Raw genomic sequence first — 25,958 nt, forward strand, 5'->3', positions numbered from 1 at the left:
TAAATGCTCCGTAGCGGAGTCTTCTTCATTTGTGTTACTCGGACTGTACCATTTTTCTTCTTCATGCGCTATAAACTTTTTTACGAAATCCGAATCAATAGAATATATTGTATAATTCCTATCGACAAGATCTTGGATTGTCTTCGGTGGTGGACGTCTTGGTGTGCTTGTCATAAACTCAAACATTTTACTTTGAAAACAAGTTCGAAAAATTAAACAAAAATAAATGAAAAATATCAATATTTGTCGTGAGAAGTTGCCATCAGGCATTCGTGTCTGTGATATTCCAAAAAATATACTAATTAGATTGATTGTCGGTGTTTTGACTTTCTTTCCATAAATGACATCCTGTATAACTCTTGAAAACTTATTGAACATTCGAATGAAGAATAAAGCAACGGAAAATGTCACAACTAGTAAAATCCAAGTCGAAGAGTCGAATGGAAGCAGCAACTTCTCATAAGGTGTGTAAGCTTCACCGGGTGTAACCAGAAAATGATGTTTATATTGCATAATTGCCTCTGTAGCTCGTGTTCCTTCAATTACATTATTCATTCTCATATCATGGAAACTAATGAGGACATTTGGTTCCTTAATCTTTCCATCAATTTTTATCAATTTTGGATCGGTTTCATTTATGCGTTCAAAAATGATTCCTTTTCTATAATATACTTCTTGGACGGGTTGATAATAAGTTTCAAAATAGTATTTTTGTGATGCAATTTGAAAAATTTTTGGAATAATTCCACCGATACCAAAAGTCTTTGTATCGTTTGCAACAATTGAATATCCACCAAAATCTCCAGCCGGACGATTAGAATAATCAGGTAAAGCCATAATCAATTCACATCCATTAAAGTTCATAAATTTTTCATAATATTTTAAAGGTTTTTCCCATTGTCCTAAATCTTTTTCATACGTGTTAATTAGTTTAAGTTCTGGACCGTTGCAGAAAACTTCTCCAAACCATTCGAAAGTTTTTAATACTATGGATAAATTATAATTAACTATGAAAAATGAATATTCAATTGCTGATGTTGAGAATATTTCCAATGGTTTACTCGTTTCTTCCACATAGTTTAGAGCTCGTCTTAGAGTCCTGTCGATGTAAATGAAAACATTGATTGTAACCTTTTTACTGCGATATATATTAAATTTGTCTACTATGTCTTGTACATCCTCTGGTGTTGAAATAAAAATTATAGTTGACCTATCCATTACGCGATTTTTGGATGAAACTTTATGTTTGCGAACAGTAACTATGAAATTTTCACTAAGAATTTGAATTGTCGTTTTTAATTCATCTTCAATTATTGCCGATGAATTATTATCAAAATAGATAATTCCAACAGTGTTTTCTCTTCCGAGAAAGTAGACATTAACTATATCGGTCATTACATTTTGAAATTCTGCTATATTTGCATCATCACTAATAGATATTTTTGCAACTGTAAAATGATTGATTATCACCAAAAAAATATAAACTTGAGCTCCAAAACGCATCCTTTTCACTTGAAAAGTCCAGTTGAAATGATCAGTGCTTAATAGTAAAGCGTGTCGTCTAAACTTTATATTTAAAAGAAGAAGAATAAGCTTATCATAAACGTGCATCTTTAACTTCAATTATTAATAAATGCGAGAATTTATTTAAATGTCATACAGCCGCTGCCCTCATCATCAATAAATTAAACTTTACAAAAATAATAAACCGTTTGAAACCGACATTGACTTGCCATCAACTTGTTTTAAAATATTTTTGTCCATTCGGGTAAAGGAGGATGAGATTGAGATTTTGTTACGGAGGGTAGGGGAGAGTCAATAAGTCAATTTTTGCGTTACGTAATAAGTGAACGTACCTGAATAAATTAAATGCTTTGTTTATCAAATTTTCAAGGATTAAACTTTAAAAATATCAAATCAAAATTCGGTTAAGACGTGGGAACTCTCTCAAATATCTTGTCTCACGGATGATCATCTTTCTCATGAAAACAAGCTGCATTTGTAAAGTTATCGAGATTTTGATCAAATCATAACTTTAGCTAAATAATCACATAAATAAATGTTTTATAAGAACAAATTTGAATATATTAGCCATAAATGACCTTGTTTTCCTTTTTTTAAACAATATACACGTTCAAGTCAGCATGAACTTTAACTATCTAAAACAATATCTGAAATTAAGTATCGTCACTAAAGTGTCTAGTCGGCAACTTTCTGTAGATTAAGTTGATGATAAAAATAAAACTTTTCATGTCTTCTAATTAAATTCAATATTTATTGATTAAAACGAACATGCACAAAAATTTGAAGGTGATTTCAAGGATATAAAGCTAATTTTCTGTATTATATTGAAGTAATTTGGAGTTACTTATATGATGAACACATTAATACTTTAATTTATTCTTAAATTCGATAAAACTTATTTGCATTTAATGACCTTGTTGGTAAATCATCGACATCTTGTAGTCCATTTCTTGCTTAGTCCTCAAAATAATGTATTTTTGCTTCAGAATGTAGATCCGATATCCTTTCATATTTGGTTCAAGAATTCATATTCGAGTTACTTGACATTCCGTGTTTGACTCTAAAATATTGTTGTGTTTCTGCCTTTAATTCTACATTTTTTAATTGTCTTAAAACTATAACAGGAATGATCTTTGCAAATTTTATCTTTTTTCTAGTCAACAATTTCGTGCACTTTATCTTAAACTTTATGTACAGAATTTCTTGAGCAAAACTAAAAATCGAGATGATACAGAATCCCATCCAAATATTAAATCCAAATGTTAAATCTTCTAAACCTAAAATTTTGGCATGATCTTCAGATCTCTTAATATTAACTCTTTGATTTATGACTTTTTCCATCAAATAATTCGCAATTCCTGTATCGATTAGACGATTTGTTAATTGTTCAATTATTTTGAAATAAAATGCCGAATTAAACATAACCAATGTGGCAAATCCAGTAAATATCGTATAATCGTTCAATTTAATCCATTCGTCTGGCAATTTAAATCTATTTAAAACTGTTGTTTCAGTATAATCTTCTATATCTAATGCCATTTTGGAAGAATCATTCTTTGAATGTGTTAAGTATAGCTCAATCATCTCTCGTTTGGAAACATTTCTAAGTTGTGGACTGCAATGAAATAAAAAAATTTAGTAAAAAGAGATGTAATATGTCAAAAAAGATCCAAAATAGACAGAAATGAAGAAGACTCCAATTCGAAGCTTTTAAGACTCCGCTAAACCTCTTCTTTGAATACCAAATGGAAGCCGTTTCCGTTTGGCATCCATATTGCTGCCAAAAATAGGTTCTTCATTTGTATCGCTTACGGAGTGTACCATTTCTCTTCTTCATGCGCTATAAACTTTTTTACGAAATTCGGATCCGTTGAATATATTGTGTAATTCCTATCAACAAGATCTTGAATTGTTTTCGGTGGTGGACGTCTTGGTGTGCTTGTCATAAATTCAAACATTTTACTTTGAAAGCAAGTTCGAAAAATCAAACAAAAATAAATAAAGAATATCAATATTTGTCGTGAGAAGTTGCCATCAGGCATTCGTGTCTGTGATATTCCAAAAAATATACTAATTAGATTGATTGTTGGTGTTTTGACTTTCTTTCCATAAATGACATCCTGTATAACTCTTGAAAACTTATTAAACATTCGTATGAAAAATAAAGCAACAGAAAATGTCACAACTAGTAAAATCCAAGTTAAATTATCGAATGGAAGCAGTAACTTCTCATAAGGTGTATAAGCTTCGCCGGGTGTAACCAGAAAATGATGTTTATATTGCATAATTGCTTCTGTAGCTCGTGTTCCATCAACCCAAGTATTCATTCTCATATCATGGAAACCAATGAGCACATTTGGTTTCTTAAACTTTCCACCGATCATTATTATTTTTGGTTCCTTTACATATACATGTTCAAAAAGGGTTCCAAATTTATACTATTCTACTTCTATGGGCTGATAATAAGTTTCAAAATTATATTTTTGTGATGCAATTTGAAAAACTTTTGGAATAATTCCACCGATAGCAAAACTGTTTCTATCATCTGCGACAATTGAATATCCACCGAAATCTCCATACATACGTTTGGAATAATCAGGTAAAGCCATAATCAATTCACATCCATTATAATTCATAAATTTTTCATAATATTTTAAAGGTTTTTTCCATTGTCTTAAATCTTTTCCATACGCGTTAATTTGTATAAGATCTGGACCGTTGCAGAAAACTTCTCCAAACCATTCGAATGTTTGTAATGCTATAGACAAATTATTATTAATTATGAAAAATGAACATTCAATTGCTGATAATGCAATTATCTCCAATGGTCGACTCATATCTACAACATAGTTTAAAACTTTTCCAAGAGTCCTGTCGATGTAAATGAAGATATTGATGGTAATCTTTTTGCTACGATATGCATTGAAGTTTTTTACGATTTCTTGTACATCTGAAAGTGTTGAAACGAAAATTATTGTTGACGTATCCATCTTATGGTGACTATTGGATGAAACTTTATGTTTGTGAACAGTAACTATGAAATTTTCACTAAGAATTTGAATTGTCGTTTTTAATTCATCTTCAATTATTGCCGATGAATTATTGTCGAAATAGACAACTTCAACAGTATCTTCTCTTCCGAGAAAATAGACATTAACTATATCTGTTATAACATTTTGAAATTCAACTATATTTGCATCATCACTAATAGATATCTTTGCAACTGTGAAATGATTGAACATTAGTAAAAATATGTAAACTTGAGCTCCGAAACGCATCCTTTTCACTCGAACAGTTCAGTTGAAATGATCAGTGCTTAGTTAAAAATAAAGTTCAAGTAAGCGTGTCGTCTAAACTTCATTCTTAATAGAAGAAGAGAAAGCTAATCATAAACATGTATCTTTAACTTCAATTATTAATAAATGCGAGAACTTTTTTAAATGTCACACAACCGCTAACCTTATTGTCAGCCTCTAAGTAAGAATTACACCGTTTTTGTATTGAAAATCTAGAACAATTCCCGATCGGCACAATGATGCGAGCCACACTTTTCGCTTAAAATTGGTCCAAAGTCAGCTATTAAGGCAACTTTGCGTTAATTCGTTAAAACGACTATGTACAGATTGGCTAGTGAATCAGCTGCAGCAAGTTTGAATTCTTTTCATCCATTTTTTGGAAAACAGCTTCTACATTTATTCGCTATGAATTTTAAAATATTATTTAAACTGCAAAGCAAGTTCTACTGAAGTAATAACAAGAAACTTTGAAATGTAGGAAATCCTGAATTGGTAGAATGTGTTATCATTAATTATTACTATTACGTTTCCACTTCAAACTCGTCTTTTCCTTCTTCTTCCTAGTAATAGTAAGGGTTGTAGCTTATGTGGAATTAAAATAATGGTGATATTAATGCTTCATAACTTATAATGATGGAACGAATAGTTTTGAAACTTTAATTTCTACAAGCTGATTTTTTTGGGGGAATGATGGGAAATTACGTAACGCTAAGGGAGGGACCTGGTTCAAGTTCGGTTGTAAAAATCAAAAAATTTCAATATTTGCGATAGTTTCTGATTCTTGGAAGTGGGCCAGATAATTTCGTTTAATTATTCAACTTTTGGGATTGGATTTTTAACATTACGGAAGATCTGAATGTTCCCTAGGGATGATTATGTTTTTAGGTTCCAAAGGCTTGAGTTGTTAGTAAGTGATAGGATTGTTCTGGTGTCGTGTCGCAAAAAGAGGAGTGAGGGGTAGTGTGTAATATTGAAATGCAAATAAAACCTAGTTAAATTATGAATTCAACTCAATGCTTCTTAATTTATGCACTGCGAGACACTGCGAGACACTGCGAGTGTTCCTAAAGCCTTTACTTATGTCTCAAAAAGTATGGAAACAATAAATTTGTCCTAAAAATTGTAATTTTTTGTATTGTGTGAGAAAACGTCTTTTTTATGATAGTTTTGAAGAGTTGGGGTAGTTAATGCTGTGTATCAATTCCTGACTTTCACAGAATGTCCACATCTACATCTAAAGTGCAAGATCTGTATTTTCTGAATATTTTTGTCCTAAAAATTTATAATTTTCTTTTAGAACTTCCTCCTGACTTGCTCAAAATATTTATTCTCCAGCCTAGCATTTACTGTAATTTTTTTTAACCATTAAACATTTTAAATTCCACTCCGTTCGTCCTTATTCTCCCTAACAAAAAAATTCACCGAAAAAAAAAGGAATTTTTCCATTCCGAAAATTCCTATGGTTCAGCATTTCCTATGTTAATGAGATTATAAAGGAATTTCACACTGTTTAAAACTGTAGATATTTAAATTTACGGTACTTTTGAGTCTATCTATATAAATACATGCACAGTTTTTTTTTAAGTTTTGGTTCCTTTTTTTTATAGCTATAGTCATTTATGAATCATAATTTTTATGCTTCGAAATTTTCTTTCATGACTTCTAATTTATGGAGTAATTTTTGTTCATTCTTTTTCAACATTTTGGCGTTGAGAGCACAAAAAGGAAATGAGGAAAAATGGCAAATTATGTTGATTGTGGATGAAAAACTTCCGTGTAGCTTAAATATCTTCAATTTCTTTCATTTTTAAGTCTTCAAAAACTCAAAAACAAAAAAATTAACAAGCATGGAAGTTCAAATAAGAAGCAACACAAAAAGTCCCATTAAACAGTTTTAAAATGTATTTTAATTAGTCAACAATATGAAAAAGTACAAACTTTTTGTTCATCTTGTCTCTTAAAAATGCATTAAATATATTCTTTTTCAAATTTACGTCAAATTTATTCTGCTCATTTTAATTACTTTTTGAAACTTCCTAATGTTTCATGTCAGCGACTTGAATGAGCTTTGTTTTTCATCAAGTGAATGATGATGGTCTTGTTGCCGAGTGACTATATGGAGGCTAATAATGGAAATAGTAATATTTGTTGTCACTCAACTAAAAAAAATCCTTAATTGTGCTTTACTGTCTTAATATTAGTTGATCTCTATGACTAGAATCTTGTTCAAAAGAGATAGCAAGGCTATGGTAACTGTGTGGACAAAAATACGTAATAACTAGTTAATGGCTAGTGAATTTCTAGTTCTAGATTGTTATTAATATTTTTTCGGCTTGTCCTAAGCTTGTAGTTAAAGATAGGAACTTATGGAATCAATGTATCTCATAATATGTGCCTCAAAATGTGAATTTTGTGCTTTGTGACTAATTAACTTAACAAGATTCAGGTAAAAGCACTTGAATTACATAGAATGAAGTATATGGAAAAAGCTACTTGGCGCAGAACAATATTGATAGAGAATTTGTACAAACTAGGTGACAGAGTCAGCAACAGAGTCAGATGGAAAGCTTCTGTTGAAACCTAAGCTCCACATAGGAACATGGTTGCAGTAAGTAAGTAAGTAAGTAAGTAAGTAAGTATACCCGAATGAGCAAAAAACCGTTAGAACTGGTCATTAACTGGACATTAACTCGGCTTTGACTGGTTTTTACGTATTTTTATTTGCTCGAAATCTCGAATAGCATGACGTGTTTGAAAGAACACCGTTCTTTTGTCATTTTAACGATTGGACGCAAAATTAGATTGACTTCATGGTTAAAGCTTATTGCAACTCGTTTTTACGGTGAACAATAAATGTTTTCCGCATTGTGCAGCTCAAAGTCCTGTAATGATATCAAGGGATCAGAATTTTCATCCAAAAAATCATTAAATTGGCTACCAAATCCAAAATTCAGCTAGCTATCCTTCATAATTACCACCAAATCAACAAATGCGACATAGTCGAACAACGACCTTAAATATTCGACAGACTAAATAATTTTCAGCGCAAATTTCTGCTCTCAATGACTTCATCAAACTCATTTTTTAATAACAAATACAATTTATTATTCCTTACATTGTTTACAATCACGTGGGGCTATATACCTTTTGTTAAAAAATTTTTTGACTAATATTTGTATAATAAAAGTTTTAAAAAATGTCATTGTGCAATTACTTTCTTTCATTGTTTGGTGATAACGAAAATAAGTTGTTCAATATTTGCTCACCGTAAAAAAAGGTATGAAGTAGTAATAAAGTGCTCACAAGGTCTTTTTGATGACTAATCGTTTTATGTAGATGGAAAAATTGAGTTTGAGTTTTTTTGGAAGTTGAACTCAAATTTTATCTAAAGGAATTCAATTCTAGATCTTAATTGTCGGCTTATCGTTTCGAAATCCAGCAATAGACCTCCGTTACTGTGGTTTAGACCTACGGGATATCCCGAAACCGCTATCATATTAGAGTTAAGCCGACCTGAATCCGGATTGATGATGTCATAATTACATCAAGTATCTCAATATAAGCTTGATCCATAAAGAGAAATAAAGAGCCAAAACCATCATCATTTTTGTTCACCGTTTCTGATTTGCATGCTTATAAAAATGTTGCCTTCGGAAATGAACAGAAATTAGGAATGAAAAAATGATTGAAGATTGTGTACACGAAAATTTGTATCAATTTATGCAATTTTTGGAAAGCAAACGAAATGGAAAAAAGTCTTTAAATTATACTCAATGCTGAAATTATGTACCTTTTTTGATGATTTTTCTATTTGGAAGTGATTTGATAGAATTTAAACATAACGCAATTAAGAGACATTCAAAACTTTCAAAGAATATTTACTCACGAATGTTAGAATTGATTATTTGAGCGACATGATCATGGCAAAAAACTGCCTATGGAATCATTACGTAATTCATATGAGCTAAAAAAATTCATTTTAATTTCAAAAATTTGCTAAAATGAGCTTTGCGTCGTCTGGATAAAATAAAAATCGAGGTCAGGGTTTGATACTTGGTCGATTTTCTTGTACTCGAAAAACATTGAATATCTCAAGCAGAGGCGAAGCCTGAAATCGAACCAAAGTCCAGCACCAGATTAGCATAATTAAAATCGAATCAGGAAAAAAGATAGTGTCATGTCGACTACCTTGCTTCTTTGACTGATGGCTATGACTGACGCGTGAATCTTTTTCGTGAATTTTGTGAGTGTCTATATACATGCCCAGCCCATCTCACACGATTTACACAGATCATTCCATTATCGTTCCTTTATCTAAAAACACCAAGAGCTTAATCAGCTATTGTTGAGTTCTAAGCTTCCGAGCAGTATAGTGCATTAATTCATACATAACAACCTAGACCTCGGAATTTAAATTGATTATCCGACTTGAGCTATTCTCGTATTTACCTTCAAAAAATCCAAATACAACTCAGTAATAACCCAATTAACCCAAACTGCTTCGCATAAAATCTTCACCTTCATTTTCAAATCCTTAACACCTTAACTACCAATTATTAACATCCATGAATAGATAATGTCCATAAAAATTTGCTTAAAAGCTTTTCGAAATTAAAAAAGAAAATTCACATCGAAATCTTCATAAATTTGTAAATGTTCAATGAACAAAGGGAGAATCTCACTTATGGATATGAGAACAAAAAAAAGGAACTTTAAAACTATGAATATAGCACGTTTCAGTAGAATTTGCATGGGTTAAAATAAAAATTGCAATGCTGTAAAAAATTCATTCAGCTCACACAAAAACAAATTTACTTTTTACAAGGATGTCGAGTAAAATTGCAGAGATAACAGGTTCAATTGTGGCACCAACCCTCGCCGAAAGCTAAACAATTTCAATTTTAAATTGATATGGTTATGAAAAAAAAAGAGTAAAATTACACTTTAAAAAAAGTAAGTTCAATTGAGAGCGTGAACAGCAACGACGACAATGATGATGACAAAAAAATAAAATAAAACAACGAATTGTTTAAAGGTGTTGTGACTACAAATATTTGTTAGTAGATTATGAAAATGTGTTTTACTGCTCCGTTTTCTGTTTCTTTCTCTTTCTCACCTGACTAGACTCTACACATGTGTGAACAAGAAAAAAATGTAATAAAAAATAATGAAAATTAGTTTAAAATTGTGTTTTGGAAGTAGTTTCTGCCAGTGAAGGGAATGACAGTGGCGCATTTTGAAAATTCTTGACATTTTTGAAAGCAGAGCTCGAAGTTGACACGGATTTTGTATGAAAAAATCGATTTAAGTCGAAATGCGAAATCGTTTTGGATCAAGAATAAGAAGGGCTGAGTTTGCATGCTTTCAATTGGAGGCGGCTTCTACTGGAGAGTGATTCCTACTGGAGGGTGGCTCCTACTGAAGGGCGGCTCCTACTGAAGGGTGGCTTCTACTGGAGGGCGGCTGCCACTGGAGGCTCGCTTCTATGAAGGCCTGGCATCTCTGAAGTAGGGTAAATAGCCAGAATAAAAGGTGCATTACCTTACGAAATGTTCGCAAATTCCATAGCACTCTCCAATCCTCCCCAGTAATGTTTTGCCAAAATGTATCCCCACTACGCATTACACTGTTTTTGAATGCTCCCTTGCGAATTGAATATTAATAGAAATTACCTTTAAATATCATGATAGTTCAATAAAAACTAAAACGAGGTACTAAACGGTTTAATTTCTATTAATAATCCGCTCAAAAATGTCCCATTCAGCCATCCAAAGCGCCACCCATTCAATTAAAAATCCTTCATCACTTTTAAAACAGAACAACAAAAAAATATTCAAACAATTTCATTGTGTTATCATCAAAGTAACAATAATACACGAAAAAAAAGTAATGTATATGAATAGAGAGAAAAATACTTTTTTTGCAGCAATGAACATTTAAGGTACATTAAACGAAACGTATTATATTGTCGCTCTTTTAAAGTTTTTTTTAGTCTATCGCGAGTTTTTCTCCTGATAAGAACACTTGCGAGTTCTTATTTTATTTATTTTTTTTAATTCCATTATTCTTTAAGTTCAGACATTTAAAAAGCGAGCGAGAAAATAAGAAGTTGTGATAAAAACAAAAAATTGTGGAATATTTCGTAAATGGCATGTCTTGTGAAAATATTCAAGCGTGACACAGGGTCATATAATCTATTATCGTCAGGAATTGAAGGCGACACCCACATAAATGTTGGTTGAGTAAATTAATTTTAACAAAAAATTCTTTGAATCTTTTTGGGAATTTTGTCAACAAAAAACAAACCCTGAAGCCCGTCCACAAACAACTTGTGTGGTCAACAATCAATTTAAATAGTTGTAAAACATCAAAAGTCGTCATTCAGTCTACATATGATGATTCAAAATATAAACATACTTGGTTGAGTTTTGATGAAGACGGATGAGGGCACTTGAAACGTTTACGACTGTAAATACGTAATAAGCACGTGAAAAACTTCAAATGAATTATAAGGGCGAGCATTTTTATTGCCTTTTTTTTGCCAATTAAATTTTAAAAAGTGAAGTCGACCAAGTTGTAGTGTAAATAACAAAAAAAGTGATTCAACATTTTTTATCACGATAAGGCATTGAATTCCACGATTTTTCTTATTCATTCATAAATGTTTTGATTTGATTAATTGATAATTAGTTATGAAATAAATTGAAAATTGCACAATATTAGAAATTATAGAATTGAAAAAGGCTATTGGAGATGAATAATGAAGTGACTAAAGCAGTGTTGTTTAAATTGTGTGCTGCGGTACAGGGTGTGTCATAGAATAAGCTCAGATGTGTCGTATATCAAGTTCGAAAGTGCATAGAACAAGTTCATGTGTGCTGTGAAATAATATTGCTAAAAAATGGTGTGCCGCGAACAGTTTTTTAAGTTCCGAAGTATAATGTGTCTCAAAAAAGTTTGAATAACACTGCACTAGGGCATCGCTATGTCGTCGTGTTGATGTCAAGTCTTGGAGGTGCCCTGACGGTCCCGTAACGGCGGTTTTTCGTCTATTTTGATCAAAAATTGTTTTAAAACGTAACTGGGATAAGTTGTCTCAGCTATACATAGTTTAAGGTTGGGTAGAGACAATTAGGATAGAATAGCTGGGGTTCTTTAGGATGAAACATCTCAGAATTTAATGAGTGTAGTACATTCATTATGCCAAGTAAAACCCAAGAAAATGCGTTTTCTATCGGTGAGCATTAAGACTAAATTTTAGATGTCTTCTAATGGCACAAACCGATTAATATATTAAAAAATTCAATCACAGATTGTCGTGACTCTAGAATAGTACCGGATTTAAATCCAATCCTACATCAGGTAACGGAATCTGACATCAGATCTTGGATTCTGACATCAGGAGACATGACTCTAACCAGAGGTCGAAATTGGTTTAAATTCAGTACCATGATAGAGTCACGCTGTAGTAATCCAATAATTTTGGATCGACTAAACAACATGCGCTATTGAGTGTCATAACTCCTAATCAAATTGATTCAAAACAACAACAAAATTTCCCATCAACCTTCATCGTCACCCACTTGAAGGTCATGGACACAAATTATTTCCCTACAAATTCCTCAACTGGAATTCAAAGTCAATAAACAATAAAGTTTAAAAGCAAGTTAAAAGCACTTCAATTGTATTATTTAAAAGAAAAAAATTCCCAAGTATAAAGTAGATATGACAAGCATTCATTGTACTTGTAATCAATAGCCTCAAGTGTTTCTTTGCATAATCTAATGTCATATTTTCTCCTACTTCGGGTGGCTTTATCATCTTATCAGTCAGAGAAAGAGAAAGAAGAGCATTATACACAAAATGTAAACCTGTGAATGAAGAAATGAACAGAACGAATGTAAGCAGTCGTCGCGCGGCATGTTTAAAATTATTGTAGTACAAATCATTTTCAACAACCGACCGATAATTGTATTTGATTAATGTTTTTTAGTGTCGTGAGCCGATAAAAAAGTTTACTCAGATGCTCTTCTTTTTGAGTCACAAAGAAAGTTTGTCTTTAAGTTATGGATGATAAAAAAAATTATTTTATTATTTAGCACGAGGCGCATTTGCGATAAAAGAATTAGAAGAAAATCTCATTTGTTTGTGAGGAAAATCGAGAGAATTTTCTCTTGAAAAACATTCTATTGAATTAAAAACTTTCGGCATTTTCAATGCTTCGGGAAACAAATAAAGAACTTCCGAGCATGATTTTTGAAGGAAAGGGAATTGATTTTGTGTTCATTTTGAGATGACTTTTGTGGACTTACTTACTTTAGATCCACTTTGTGGACGTATAGATCAATTGTGATCCATGGTCTTCCTCAGATGTCGCTTGAAACTGGTCCTATTACTGGCTTCGACTTGTCAATTTCAAAGATTTTTCTGGATGCTTAGTGTAATTTAAGAAATGAGGTTGTTTAATAGTTCTAAAACTTAGATGGCTAATAATATCAATAATTAAGTCAAGCGACACAAGACTCAATTTGGGCACAATATGCTTGACATTAAATTGAATTTCATATGAATTCCAAGGCTGTTTTAGCTGAATTTATGTCGTTCAAATAAGAAAGTTCCTTTAAATATTGAAAAAATTCTAATTTTAAGCTATATATTTAGCTTGTTGATAATATCTGCAACTCAGACTTCATCTCATGACAAAATTTCTATATTTTCACCTTCAAACAGCCGTAAAATCACCGTCTAAACACCCCGACATCTTTGTGACATTTTGTTGAAGTCACGGTGACGTTATCATTATCTTACCTTTCAATTATGTTTGACCACTTGAGTTTTTTGACACATTTATCTCCACATTTGTATTAGACGATAAAAATTGAGTTGCTCTTTTGCTACCGATTTGCTACAGACATCTAGATACAGGCATTTGGTGATCAAGCGTAACATTTGATTTAAAATTCGTTGAATCGAGTCGAGTCGAGTAGAAATTTCAAATCGACTTGTAGCTCTGCCTGTTGCCGCTTTTTGGGGTAATCTAGGACATCCTACCCTAGAAAGAGTTTAAATTTACTTGCTCTTCAGAAAATAATACGTTGATTTTCAGTTCGTTGAAATTTTTTTCTAAGAAGCCTTAGAAACCAGTCCCTGAACTTACACATTCAATGTTATCCGTGACCTCCTTTGAATGGCATCACAAGTTGGCTCAATCGCTGACCACTATTTGTTAATCTTCAATCTCAACTGCTTTGCTGTTAATCTATCGTTAGCTTCCTTTTATGAGTTCTTTGACCGCTCTCGTGATTTTCTTCCATTTCTAAAGTCACCTTCTTCCATCCCCAAAGTAAAATTACAAATGCTTAGTCCCATCAAAATCCACCCAAACTTTCTCAACTTGTTCACCACAGAAAGAAAAGCCGCCGAAGAAAAATATAAAAAAAAAATTCATTCCATCTTTTTCTTTTCATTTCTTTCATCCAAATCTCAACAGAATTATCGTAAGCGTAATTCAGACAAGAAGAAATTATCAAATAAACAAGACGAACATGAGCCTCAGTATCAAAATCAAGATAATTCAAAAAATGAACGCAGTGAATCAGGCTTTGATTCAATAAATGATGGTATATTCATCAATAACAACAACAGTAATCATATTTCATTAAATATTCCACTTCCACCAACACGCGAACCACCATGTCCGCCAATTGAAACAGATTATACACCACAACAATCTCCAGTGCCATGCCGTAAGCTTCATAAACAGCCCATACCTGATATCAATTTTATCGAATCAACACCATCGCCTATTCCAAAGGGAAATCATTTTGAGAATGATTATGATTATTATGCCAACAATTTTAATATGAAGAATGTGAGCTTAATTGAAAATGATTTTGATGCCAATGAGAATATTGTTGATGGAGATAAAAATAGTGATGGTAAACATCAGGAAAATGAAATTAAAATTGATGAATTAAATGTTAAACTTTCCGATGTAAATGTGCGTAAGGAGGGAATAATATCTGAGAAAATAAAGCATGAGGAGTTGGAGGAATTGAAAATTAAAGTTTATCCAAAAGATAAAATGTGAGTTATAAAAATATATATAGATAATCAGAAGCATGATGAGCAATGACACCTTTCCCATGAGACATTGTTCGCTCTTATTTTTGAAAATAATTTTGCTATGGGAAGTGACTTGTGGGGTTGAATTTTAGGTGAGATTCTTGTGTGATGGTTTGATAAAGCCCAAAGTTCCCTAACCAGAGCTTGAAGTCAACTCGGATTTTGTATGGAGATAAGTCTCCTTGAGTAGACTTGAATTGATTTGGATATAATTAAGTAGACTTCAGTCGTTTTTTCATCCAAAATCCAAGTCGATTTCGAGCTCTGACCTTAACAGACACTGAGAATATGGATGAGTGTGGTCATTGATATACAAAACCAATAGAAATGAACCTAATCCTTGTCTGTTTAAAGTAAAGAATTGAATAGAAGTTAAAATAGGAGTTGTAAATCTATGTCTAAAGAGACATATTGAGGACAGATTCAAATATATGATTCATACTCTCAAGATCTTGCTCTACTTAAATATGTACTACTTAAATACTATTGAGCAAGCAAATAAGCGTTATTCTCAGTTTACTTTCCTCTTAAGATCATGTTCATTACTTGCTAGAGCTAGTCAACGGAAGATGTAAACTGCTCAATCAAATGATCACTGCCTTATGTATTCTGAGTTAATTTATAACTTGATACTTTAGAATCTTATCTTTCCTAAGCAACAAAGAGTTAGGTCAGTGCTATAAATTGAAGCAATTATTAATTTGCTGATCTAAATTAGTGTTTTCTAAATTGTGTGCCACGACACATTAGCACTTTTTCTATTTTTCGCAAATGCCATGAATCACATGCCATATGCGATTTTGGTTCAAGAGTTGGTTTGCATTATATCACTGAGCCTACAGACAAATACAACGATTCTCACCTGAACATCAAGTCCCCTTCCCTTGCAAATTTATTTTATTTTTCTCTACCTTTAGCTTTCCTTTTCGTTTTCTTTCTTACTTTTTTGCATAAAAATTTCTGACATTTTCCATTTCATCGCTTTTCGATTACAGAACAGAGAGGATGATAACATCTGCCATAGTCTCAAACGACTTCTTATGTAACATTTTGGATAACGAGTCAATAAAAACTGTCGTCAATGCGATGCTTCTTGAATCGTATGATGAAAATAGCTTCATCATCAATGAAGGTGATTCGGGAAATTTTCTTTACGTCTCCGCCGAGGGAATGTTTGACGTGATTAAAGGCGGCAATTCTATTAAGACATTTGGTCCCGGAGTTGTGTATGTATTTACATTTATTATTGTTCATTGACCTTCATTTGAATTAGAAACAAAAATTTATGTCCTTAAATGCTTTTTAAGTGAATCATTTCCTTAATTTTGCTTCAATTCACATCACTTTTTTTTGCCTTTTTTTTAAGGGCATTTGATTAATGTTTACCAATTTTTCTTCATCTTCTTATTTCATGCTTTTGCTCTGTCTTTCGAATCATTTAACATAAATATAATTTTTCTGGATTTAACTTGACTACTTTGATGATAAAAGATTTGGAGAACTGTCAATCTTATACAAGGCAAGAAGATTTGCGTCAATTAAAGGTGAGTGATGAATTTTGATTGTTTATTAAGGTTTTGTGGACTGATTTTGAGTGACACGATGTGGAAATAATATGTCGAAATCAAACTTCATGGTGCTATCAGGGCAACTTTGCATCTTGCCATTTACATGACGAGGTAGCGGTGCCCTAGAGTCTATAGTGGGCAACCTGTATTCCGTCTTAAAGCTTAAGTCGCCAAGGTGTACTCCGAATAATAAAAAGGTCCCCATCACTGTTCTAGACAGAAACTTTGAACGTAGACAAGATTTCTAGATGAAAAATGACCATTTTGATTCTAAAGGTAGTCCAAATAGCCCAGTGGTGGGCAACCAGTGTGCCACGACACACCAGTCTGTCGCCAAACATGATAGGAAATGCCATGAGACACATATCGTGTGAGATTTTGATCTAGGCTTATCACCAAGACGTGTCGCGAAAAATAAAGTTTGCTGACTGTCCTAGACAGAAATTTTGACTGAAGTAGGAAGTTTGGAGGAATTACACATCTAAAATTGACCATTTCGATGCTAGAGACTGTCTAAATAACCCCAAGCAACTCCAATTCATCAGATTTCATAGAAATTAATCTCAAAATAAATCAAATCTCTATAGACTTAATTAAATAGCAGAAAGACTAGAATCAAACACTCAATCTTGACCTTTTCGACACTTTCCACAACTGCCACTCAGTTCATCCAAAAGGAAAACTTAACAGACAGTTAAATGACATATAGTAAAGCAAAATACAAAGGATGTAAATAATTAATTAATTTCCTTACTTTTCATTTTTTTCCTTCTTCATTTCGATGTTCATCACCCGCTTACTTCCGTCAATAAACAGCCCTCACATTCTGCAAAGTCTTCTCATTGGAGCGTAAAGTTTTTCAGAAAATTATGATGAGCTGCGGACGACGTGAGCGTGAAGAGAATATTAAATTCTTATCATCTGTTTCCGTCCTTAAAGACTTGCCATTAATTGTCCTTAATAAAATATCTGATCTCCTTAAACGAGAAAATTTTCCTTCTGGCTCAACAATCATACGACAAGGTGATCCGGGCGATAAATTCTACATAATACGTAGTGGCAGTGTAAATGTAATTAAAAGTGAGAACGATAAAGGACAACGACTTGTTGGGATATTAAAACGTGGAGCATATTTTGGTGAGCAGGCATTAATACATCAAGATAAACGTCTCGCCAGCATCATTGCTAATCCACCAGGAACAGACTGCTTGACACTCGATCGAAAGTAATAACAATTGGTGGCGGTGACGATAGAGACAAAAGGAAGGAAATGTTGAAAGTTTGTTTTTTAATTAAATTTACTTCCATTTCTTACTCTTGACTCTATTGTCATCAATCAATTTACGGGGAAACATATTCCCATGTGGAAATATTCGGTTCAGGATGAACTTAATAGATATTTAGTAAGACATTCCTCAACGAAAATTTCCCTCGGGTATTATCCCCTCGTCCATCACATTTGACCTAATTTTTGTCTATCCCTTTTCTTTCTAATCACAGTGCATTTGACGCTTATCTCGGTGGTTTAGATAAAATACGAAATACAAAAATTGTCGATCAAAACATCCCCAAAACACGTAAAGTATCGTCCAAGAGTGAGTACGGAAACATTCAACTAAATGAGTTAAAACTTATTGGAACATTGGGTGTGGGTGGATTTGGACGAGTTGAACTCGTACAATATAGAAATAAGACTACATTTGCCCTTAAAAGCCTTAAGAAAATTGAAATGCTTCAGCAGCAGCAACAGGAACATGCTTATAATGAAAAGGAAATTCTCTTTGCATGCAACAGTCCATTTATTGTAAGGTAATAAAAAAAGACTTTTTTTCATTTTGGATTTTTTTCTCTTTTTTTGCTTGAGGATATTGATAAAGTTTGATGGAGGGGTTGGGTACTGATTCGGATAATGGATCGGATTTCCAAAATGTAGTAGATGAACATAATCATGCTATATATATTTATGAAGCAATGTGGGCATCTAGTATGTTGGATAAAGTATTGTGAACTGATGATATTCGATCTGTATTTTAGCTTATGATCTTGAACCCACGACTTTACGGATCATTCATGCATCCTCATAGTGATATTTGATTTCTAAATCTAATGACCATGAATCGACTTCCCTAATAGCACAAGTCGATAATTTACTAACTTGTCCGTACAGATCAACTGTGATTAATGACTTCCCTAAATTTGCGACTTAAGTTGGTTCTATCATTAGCAACCACTTGCCAATTACCAATTCCAAGTCGGTTAATGAATCTAAAATAATGAACCAGGCCGATGTGATTCTGGCATGGTTTCGGATTTATATTGAATCCGGCATTAAGTTAGAATCACACCGGTTGGTGCCAGATTTTTGATCGACTAACTGATTTATGGTAATGTGGCTCATTCATTGTGTTGAATGAGAATTACCTGTACATGTCAATATGCTAGAGTTGTTCGGAAATTTCTGGATACGATATCGTGTTTATTTGAATTTATGAACTCAAAACTTACAATCTAGCTTACTACTGCATTAGCTCGAATTATACAAATCAGTTAATCAATCATTTTTCCGACTCCGAGCTGACCCTGAGCTAGCGTGACTCTATCTTGATGCCGGAATAGATTTAAATCTGTCATCATGTCGGGTTTGGTTATAATCTGGCATCAAGCCATAGCCACGCCGGTCTCCTGTAAGATTTTGAATCGATTAACCGGCTTGTGCTATTCGGACAAAATACATCACAGCCATATTTTGAAATTAAACCTTAATATTTGTCAAAAAACAATTTTTTAAGCTTTCAGCCCCAAGTTTATGCTGAATAGCCAATGACACAGAACTAAAAGAAAATGTTTCGAATGATATTCAAACAAAACTGCTTACTTTTTTATGTATCGTATCGTTATGTGATTTATTGATATCTTTTTCGTATTTTATAGAATATGCTTGGTCCACAAAAAAAGCTCATTTTTTGTGCTTATGAAACATCAAAAGTTTCCAAATGACTATGACATAAAGAAGTCCAATGAAACTTTGTAAATTAATCAATTCTATTTTGTCATGAAATTTTCCATTGACCTTGACTGAATGGGATTCAATGAATGACTTTATTGCTGTTCTACATTACAGTCTATTTTAAGAATCAAATTGCAATTTCGATTTATTGTAACAGATATCAAGCCAATTTAAAGATTTATTCACGCAATTTATCAGAATTTGTCTAGTCAAGAACCAATTTTGGTCCCCATTCCTAAATTGAAATTCGGTACCTTATTCGGCACACAAAGATGATAAATGACGAAAATCATTTAAATAATGTCAACATTTTAATATTATGTAACATAAACAAGCGAAAAGACATGAACATTTTTTTAACGATCGACATAAAAGAATGATGGGAGTTAAGAAAACAAAAAATAAGTAAGGCGAATCTATAAAGCACAAATCATAACAACATAATAATGATGAATAATAATTTTTAATGATTTTTCATGCACGTATAATTTTTATGGGAAATTAATGGGAGTTTACTTTTGAAGAAATTTGATTTTTTGGAGGGGATATGGGAAGGGGGTTTTCAGGAAATGTTGATTAAGTTCAAAGTTGAGGGGTTATCGAGTGATACAAGCGGATTATGCTCAAATAAATTTTATTGTTTTTTACTGAAAATTACAATTAAGATAAAGTAATTGGGAGATTGTAGCTAAGTTGGAGGTTCGAAACACGCAGCATTATGGTTTCTCTTAGAGATACGAGCCCGAGTGACACAAATGAAGAAGACTCTGCCACAAGACTTTTAAGGTTCCTCCGTTTTTCGTCCATATGGCTGCCAAAAAGAGTCGGCTTTCATTTGGTGTTCATAAAAAATTTTAAGAGGTGCCTTCAAGCTCTATGGTTGAGCCTTGTTCATTTATCCCGCTCGGGAATCCGTATTTTGGCATCACATGACTGTATTATTTATTTTCGAACAACACAATTGAAAAATGCTATGTTTAGACACTTTTAGGGCTCCGTCACAGACACATTTATTAACAGAAAGCGAAATTCGCCTCCATGTAGCTTGTTAATGGCCATCCTACTTCTAAGCAACCCGGCATGTGTCGCTTACAAGCCCGACCAGGCTTCCCATTTACAAGTCACCATGATATGGATTAAAATTTTAAAAAAGTATAAATTACAAAATCACTCGACCTTATCAAGCGACTTCAGCGAACAGTGTTAATGCTTCAAACTAGAGCATTGTACAATTTTCGGTTACCGAGGTCTCGTACCTTATCCAATCAGCCTTCCAACCGAACAAAATGTATTATTAAGACAAAAATACACTATAACTAATTGATGACAAGTTAATGCCCAGTTAAAACGTATTTTTGTCCACTCAGGCAATAAGTTGTTACGAAATCTAATTTATGTGTTACTCGGAATCACATTAATTCACAAATGTTCACAAAAAACTCCATCAAAACTCAACAAACTTCCTCAAACTTTAAATCCTCATCTACATTCCAATATTATTATTTATTGATCTTTTTGAACTTTTTACTTACTGGTGCCTTCAACTCACAATATTTTTCATCATGCATGATAACATAAAACATGAATACGAATCTTATATATTCAATAAATCAGATTATATAAGACTTATAAGGATAAAAAATATCTTTATTACTTGATGGAACCATGTTTGGGCGGTGATGTTTGGACAATCCTACAAAAATATAAATTTTTCGATGAAAAAATATCAAAATTTATGACTGCATGCGTCGTATTGGCATTGGAATATCTTCATTCGAAGCACATCATTTATCGTGATCTGAAGCCAGAGAATTTAATGCTCGACACAAATGGCTATATTAAGTTGGTATGGTTGACGTCTATAACTATTTATCTATTTATGTTTCCATCCATCTTCTCTTCACTTTTTTTTTCTTGTACTGACTTTATTACTCATTCATGCTTTTAATATTTAATCTGATTCATTGGTGTTTGGATGGATTCTACTAAGATAGATTGTTGTTCAGGTTTTGGAGATGATTTTATGGGATAATTAATGTTTGTGGATGTGATGAGTATGGTTTTTATGGTTTGGTTTTCTGTATGAGTGCTACTGATAGTAAGGAGTATTAACGATGATGACAGGATAGTGACATAAGGACAGGACAATCCTAAGGCGGTGTTTTGATTGCTTGGCAATGGTTTGTGCTGTTTCAACTTCACTTTAAAGTCTCATAAGTCGACACGAACGTCATGTGACATCAGATTGATTTTCTCATACAAAACCTAAGTCTAGTTCGAACTCTGCTTAATTTAGACGACAGGACATTGAGATAGAGGACATGGTTTTAATAAGGCAGTACTTAAACAACTTGATAATCATTTGCACTCCTGTAACTTTTACTATTTGGTCACTTAAGTTGACTAGACTGTCATGTGAAATCAGGTCGACTTTCCCGTACTCGAACTTTGTATGAAGAAGCCGATTAGAGTCGACACGACTGCATACAAAATTAAAATCGACTTCGAGCTCTACCTAAGTCGATTCTGAGCTCTGCTAGATAATTAGCACCGATCCTGTCACAAAACTAGCTTTTTGGCATCACAAGCCTTTTGACCTCTCACTTCCCATAACAATTACACATAATTAGTTAATGACCACTTAATGATAATCATCATAACCTTAGCTAAATATTTATTCATGTCACAGATTCTAACTAAATTCCTAACAAAAGACAATCCTCATTAGTAATATCGTCCAAATAAGATTTATTCATATTTAATGGACCACAACAGTAAAAGCATTACCACTAATAATATCATCAAGCACGGCAACAACTTCATCATCATCAACATAACGTAAAATAAAAAAAAAATCTAGACCTCGACATTTATCCTAATTGAATTAGCCACACATCCACATCCACTAAACTCACATGCATATTTTATTTTCAACATAATTCATTAAATGTGATACAAAGAGATGAAAATTTTGTTTGTGTATGTCTGTATGATGTGCTGTGTGCGGTATGTAATATAAATTTTTTTTCTGTATCTACATGCTTTCAGCATATTTATTTTAATAATTAATTAATTTTTATTTTTTTTTTATTTTATTTCTATATTTACAGGTTGATTTTGGTTTTGCGAAATTTATAAAGCCTGGGTCAAAAACATGGACATTTGCCGGAACACCGGAAGTATGATATTATAATCATTTTTTATGAGATAATTTTAATACTAGAATGAAGTGATTTTGGGGGGTTGAATGGCGTTCAGTTTGTCTAGGGATGGGTTATTCTAGTGGACAGAAATACGTTAGAACTAATCATTTGCTGGACATTAACTTGCCATCAACTAGTTCTATCGTATTTTGTTCTATGGTGGGTATTTTCGAAGAAATTATTAAAAATGTATTGACTATCTTAATAATCCTTCAAAGCAGAGCTGGCACGACTTCATTGTGGCAGATCCTCTAATAGATTAAGGAATCCAATAGTCCAGCCAATTCTTCTTTAAGGCATTAAATTAGTTGGAGATTTGCATGCTATTTTGGAAAATTTTGTTCAGAATATGCCCTGATGTGCCACTGTACATTACAAAAGGGGACAATTAGCTCTACCAATACAGTTTGCAACACCGTGACTTACAGAGTGATCAAATCATGCCCTTTACGGCATTGAGCCAGTTCTGGGCTTGTTCTGGGCTTACTTACTTAAAATATACTCAAAGGAACTGGAAAAACGCACTCACTGAAACGACCATGCCTTTGTTATGTTAGGGATGCTAATTCTCTAATACATATTGACTTGAAATCAATTAAGCAGGATTTAGTTAACTCAAAGTCAATTTCGGTTGTGTCACTGTACTTTAGTAATGATCACTATGCTCAAAACCTGTAGGTACTCTGCAGATGTGACTTACTTTTATGATAGATAACCAGATAGTCTACATAAAAGTCCCTAATCCGAAACTCAACTCAAGAGATTGCGCTGTATGTGCTTCCCTCCAAGACCACTTCATATGACTTCCAACTAAACAAAATCAAGTACTTGAAATTTAAAGTACATATCATAACATCATGAATGAATATATATAAAAAAAACACAAAAAAATTTTTTTTTGTGTACTTCCACCCAACTTTTTTTTTCATCTCCCCAATTTTTTCTCATCCAGTATGTAGCACCGGAAATAATTTTAAACAAAGGCCATGATTTGAGCAGCGACTGCTGGAGCTTAGGTAAGTTTTGAATGTAAATAAAACAATATTTTTCTTTTGCGTAGTATGTTTATCATGCATTTTAAATTAATTATGTTGAAAAACTTGATGTTTTTTTGTTGATGTTTTGCTGCTGTATGAATTTTTGAACAGATTTTTTTTAGATGAAAATATTTTTTTGTATGGTAAATTTTCATCATTTTTTTTGATGCTCTGTGGGTGTTTTAAGCAATTATCATGTGGAACATTACTGTAGGAAATTGAACTTTTAAGAGTTAGGTCAGAGGTGGGTAACCTGTTTGATATGGTATCGTTGGTCGTACAGAGCAATTGTAATCCATGACAACCCACAGGTGTTGCTTGAAACTTGCTTTATTGCTGGCTTCAAATTGTCATTTTCAAAACCAAACGCAACATGATCTCTATCGACAGCTTTCTTCTAAGAGTTCTTTGGTCGTCCACGGTTGCCTGTCACTGAGTTATTAAAACTTAAGCATAATTATCTAAATGACTGTGTTCATGTGTATACTCGGTCGACTTGGTCAAGAAAAAGTCGACTTGAGTAGGGCGGCAATCTGTTGTAATTTTGCCAAGACAATGCTGTCTTTTAATCCTTGCTGCTGTGTTCCAACAAAGCCCCAAAATGTCCCGATTTTTCCCAAAAGTGTCCCAATTTTTTGTGAAAATCCTCTGGCCATCCTAGACTTGAATCTACTCGACTCCATATAAATTCCGAGTCGTTTTCGAGCTCTGTCATGCTCTTAGTCAGGGACGTAGCTAGATAGTATTGAATTTGTGGGAGGAATGGGTAGTAGAGGGTGAGCTTGATCTGAATACGTCCCTGCCCTTTCCGTGTTCAAGTAAAAAAGTAGCGAGCACAGCAAGAAGAACTGAAAAGTCCAATTAAATTACCCATTTTATTCCACAATTTTCCATTGCCGTTTAAAATTGCATTTTATGTAAATGTCGAATGATGAATGCACATCGCAACATAAATCCAGTATGTACTCATATTAACGAAATGATTTACAAAAAAAAAATATCAATTTACAGGCATATTAATCCATGAATTATTGATCGGAAAGCCGCCGTTTCGTGCAAAAGAACAAATGCAAACATACAATCTCATATTACGAGGCATCGATTGCATTCAGTTGCCACAAAAAATTCCAAAAAAAGCTCAAATTTTAATTAAACGTTTGTGTCGTCAGAGTGGATCAGAGCGTTTGGGTGTACAGAAAAATGGCATTAAGGATATTAAGATGAATTCGTGGTTCTCTGATTTCACATGGGATCGATTGGAAGCGAGGAAAATGACAGCACCGTTAGTGCTGCCCGTGAAGAATAACGTGGACTTGTCGAATTTCGATGAATATTCAAAAGATTTTGATGATCCGCAAGATGATTTGAGTGGATGGGACAAAGACTTTTGATACCTTTTTTTTATGGTCAACAGCTGCTACCAAATAAATATAAATTGAATGTCATCAGATTTCAGTCATGTCTACAGGCATTGATAATAACTATAAATATAAAATCAATTATAATTAATTAATTAGCCTGACATATCGAAAATAATGGAAATATACATAAAATTGTTTTATACGAAAATTAATAAAATAAATAAATAAAAAGCCTCAGACCAATTTTTGTTACATTTTAATACAAAATCAAAAGACAATCTAATTAAACTTTAAACTATTTTTCATAGGTAATTAAATTGAATTTTGTTTGTCATGCAGAATACCCGGAAAACACATGGTTCATGAATTGCCAAAAATGTGTTTCTACTCCACTTGATTCTTGCCTGAAGCCAGATTTGATCGCTTCTGGTCTGATGTCTGATCAAAGTCATGATGGGTCTCACCTGAGGTACTGGTCCAAGCCGCATTTGCTCTTACCTGATATCATTTATCATAATATCTTGTTTCCGGACTTGTCATATTCATGCTAGCTTGGAGCCGGATTTTCTAGAATTTTCTAGGGCAAGTGTCTTTCAGGATAGATGTCTATACAAAGGATTGTCGACCAAAATGAAAATTTTCACTGTAAAAATTGCGTGAAAACAATGTTTCTTTTTCAGAAATAATTTGAATCAAGCAGAGCTCGAAGTCGACTCGGATTTGGCATGGAAAAGTATACTCGAGTCGACTAAACTCCACACAAATTTCAAATCGACTTCGAGCTCTGGAATCGACCGAAACTGGTTCGGACCAGTTTTAAACGGCATTTGAGGTGGT

General features: G+C 33.0%; 1 protein-coding gene across 3 annotated transcripts; it reads left to right on the forward strand.

Annotated features, from left to right (window-relative positions):
* The first annotated feature begins 10,825 nt into the window (after positions 1-10,825).
* On the forward strand, positions 10,826-25,355 carry LOC139098022 (cGMP-dependent protein kinase 1). Of its 3 annotated transcripts, none has more exons than XM_070650128.1 (10): positions 10,826-11,053; positions 14,311-14,906; positions 15,941-16,171; positions 16,437-16,489; positions 17,330-17,738; positions 18,014-18,322; positions 21,135-21,366; positions 22,631-22,699; positions 23,676-23,739; positions 24,772-25,355. In XM_070650128.1, the coding sequence occupies exons 1-10, from the start codon at positions 10,967-10,969 to the stop codon at positions 25,149-25,151; spliced, it is 2,430 nt and encodes an 809-aa protein (XP_070506229.1). In that variant the 5' UTR covers positions 10,826-10,966; the 3' UTR covers positions 25,152-25,355. The 3 variants fall into 3 exon arrangements, with proteins under 3 accessions (XP_070506229.1, XP_070506230.1, XP_070506228.1); XM_070650129.1 differs by having other exon boundaries at positions 10,888-12,057; XM_070650127.1 differs by having other exon boundaries at positions 10,888-14,906.
* Positions 25,356-25,958: the final 603 nt, after the last annotated feature.

Source organism: Chironomus tepperi, unplaced genomic scaffold (genome assembly GCF_022539635.2).
Source record: "Chironomus tepperi strain 1889 unplaced genomic scaffold, CSIRO-AGI_Ctep_v1 contig_445, whole genome shotgun sequence".
In the NCBI taxonomy this organism is placed as follows: domain Eukaryota; kingdom Metazoa; phylum Arthropoda; class Insecta; order Diptera; family Chironomidae; genus Chironomus; species Chironomus tepperi.

Bases quoted from the DNA above. Each gene is read 5' to 3' on its own strand.
- LOC139098022 (XM_070650127.1), top strand. From the start codon at position 14,008: ATGGCATCACAAGTTGGCTCAATCGCTGACCACTATTTGTTAATCTTC. The intron at 14,907-15,940 runs GTGAGTTATAAA...TTTCGATTACAG, and splicing joins GTTTATCCAAAAGATAAAAT to AACAGAGAGGATGATAACAT. The intron at 17,739-18,013 runs GTAATAACAATT...TTCTAATCACAG, and splicing joins TGCTTGACACTCGATCGAAA to TGCATTTGACGCTTATCTCG.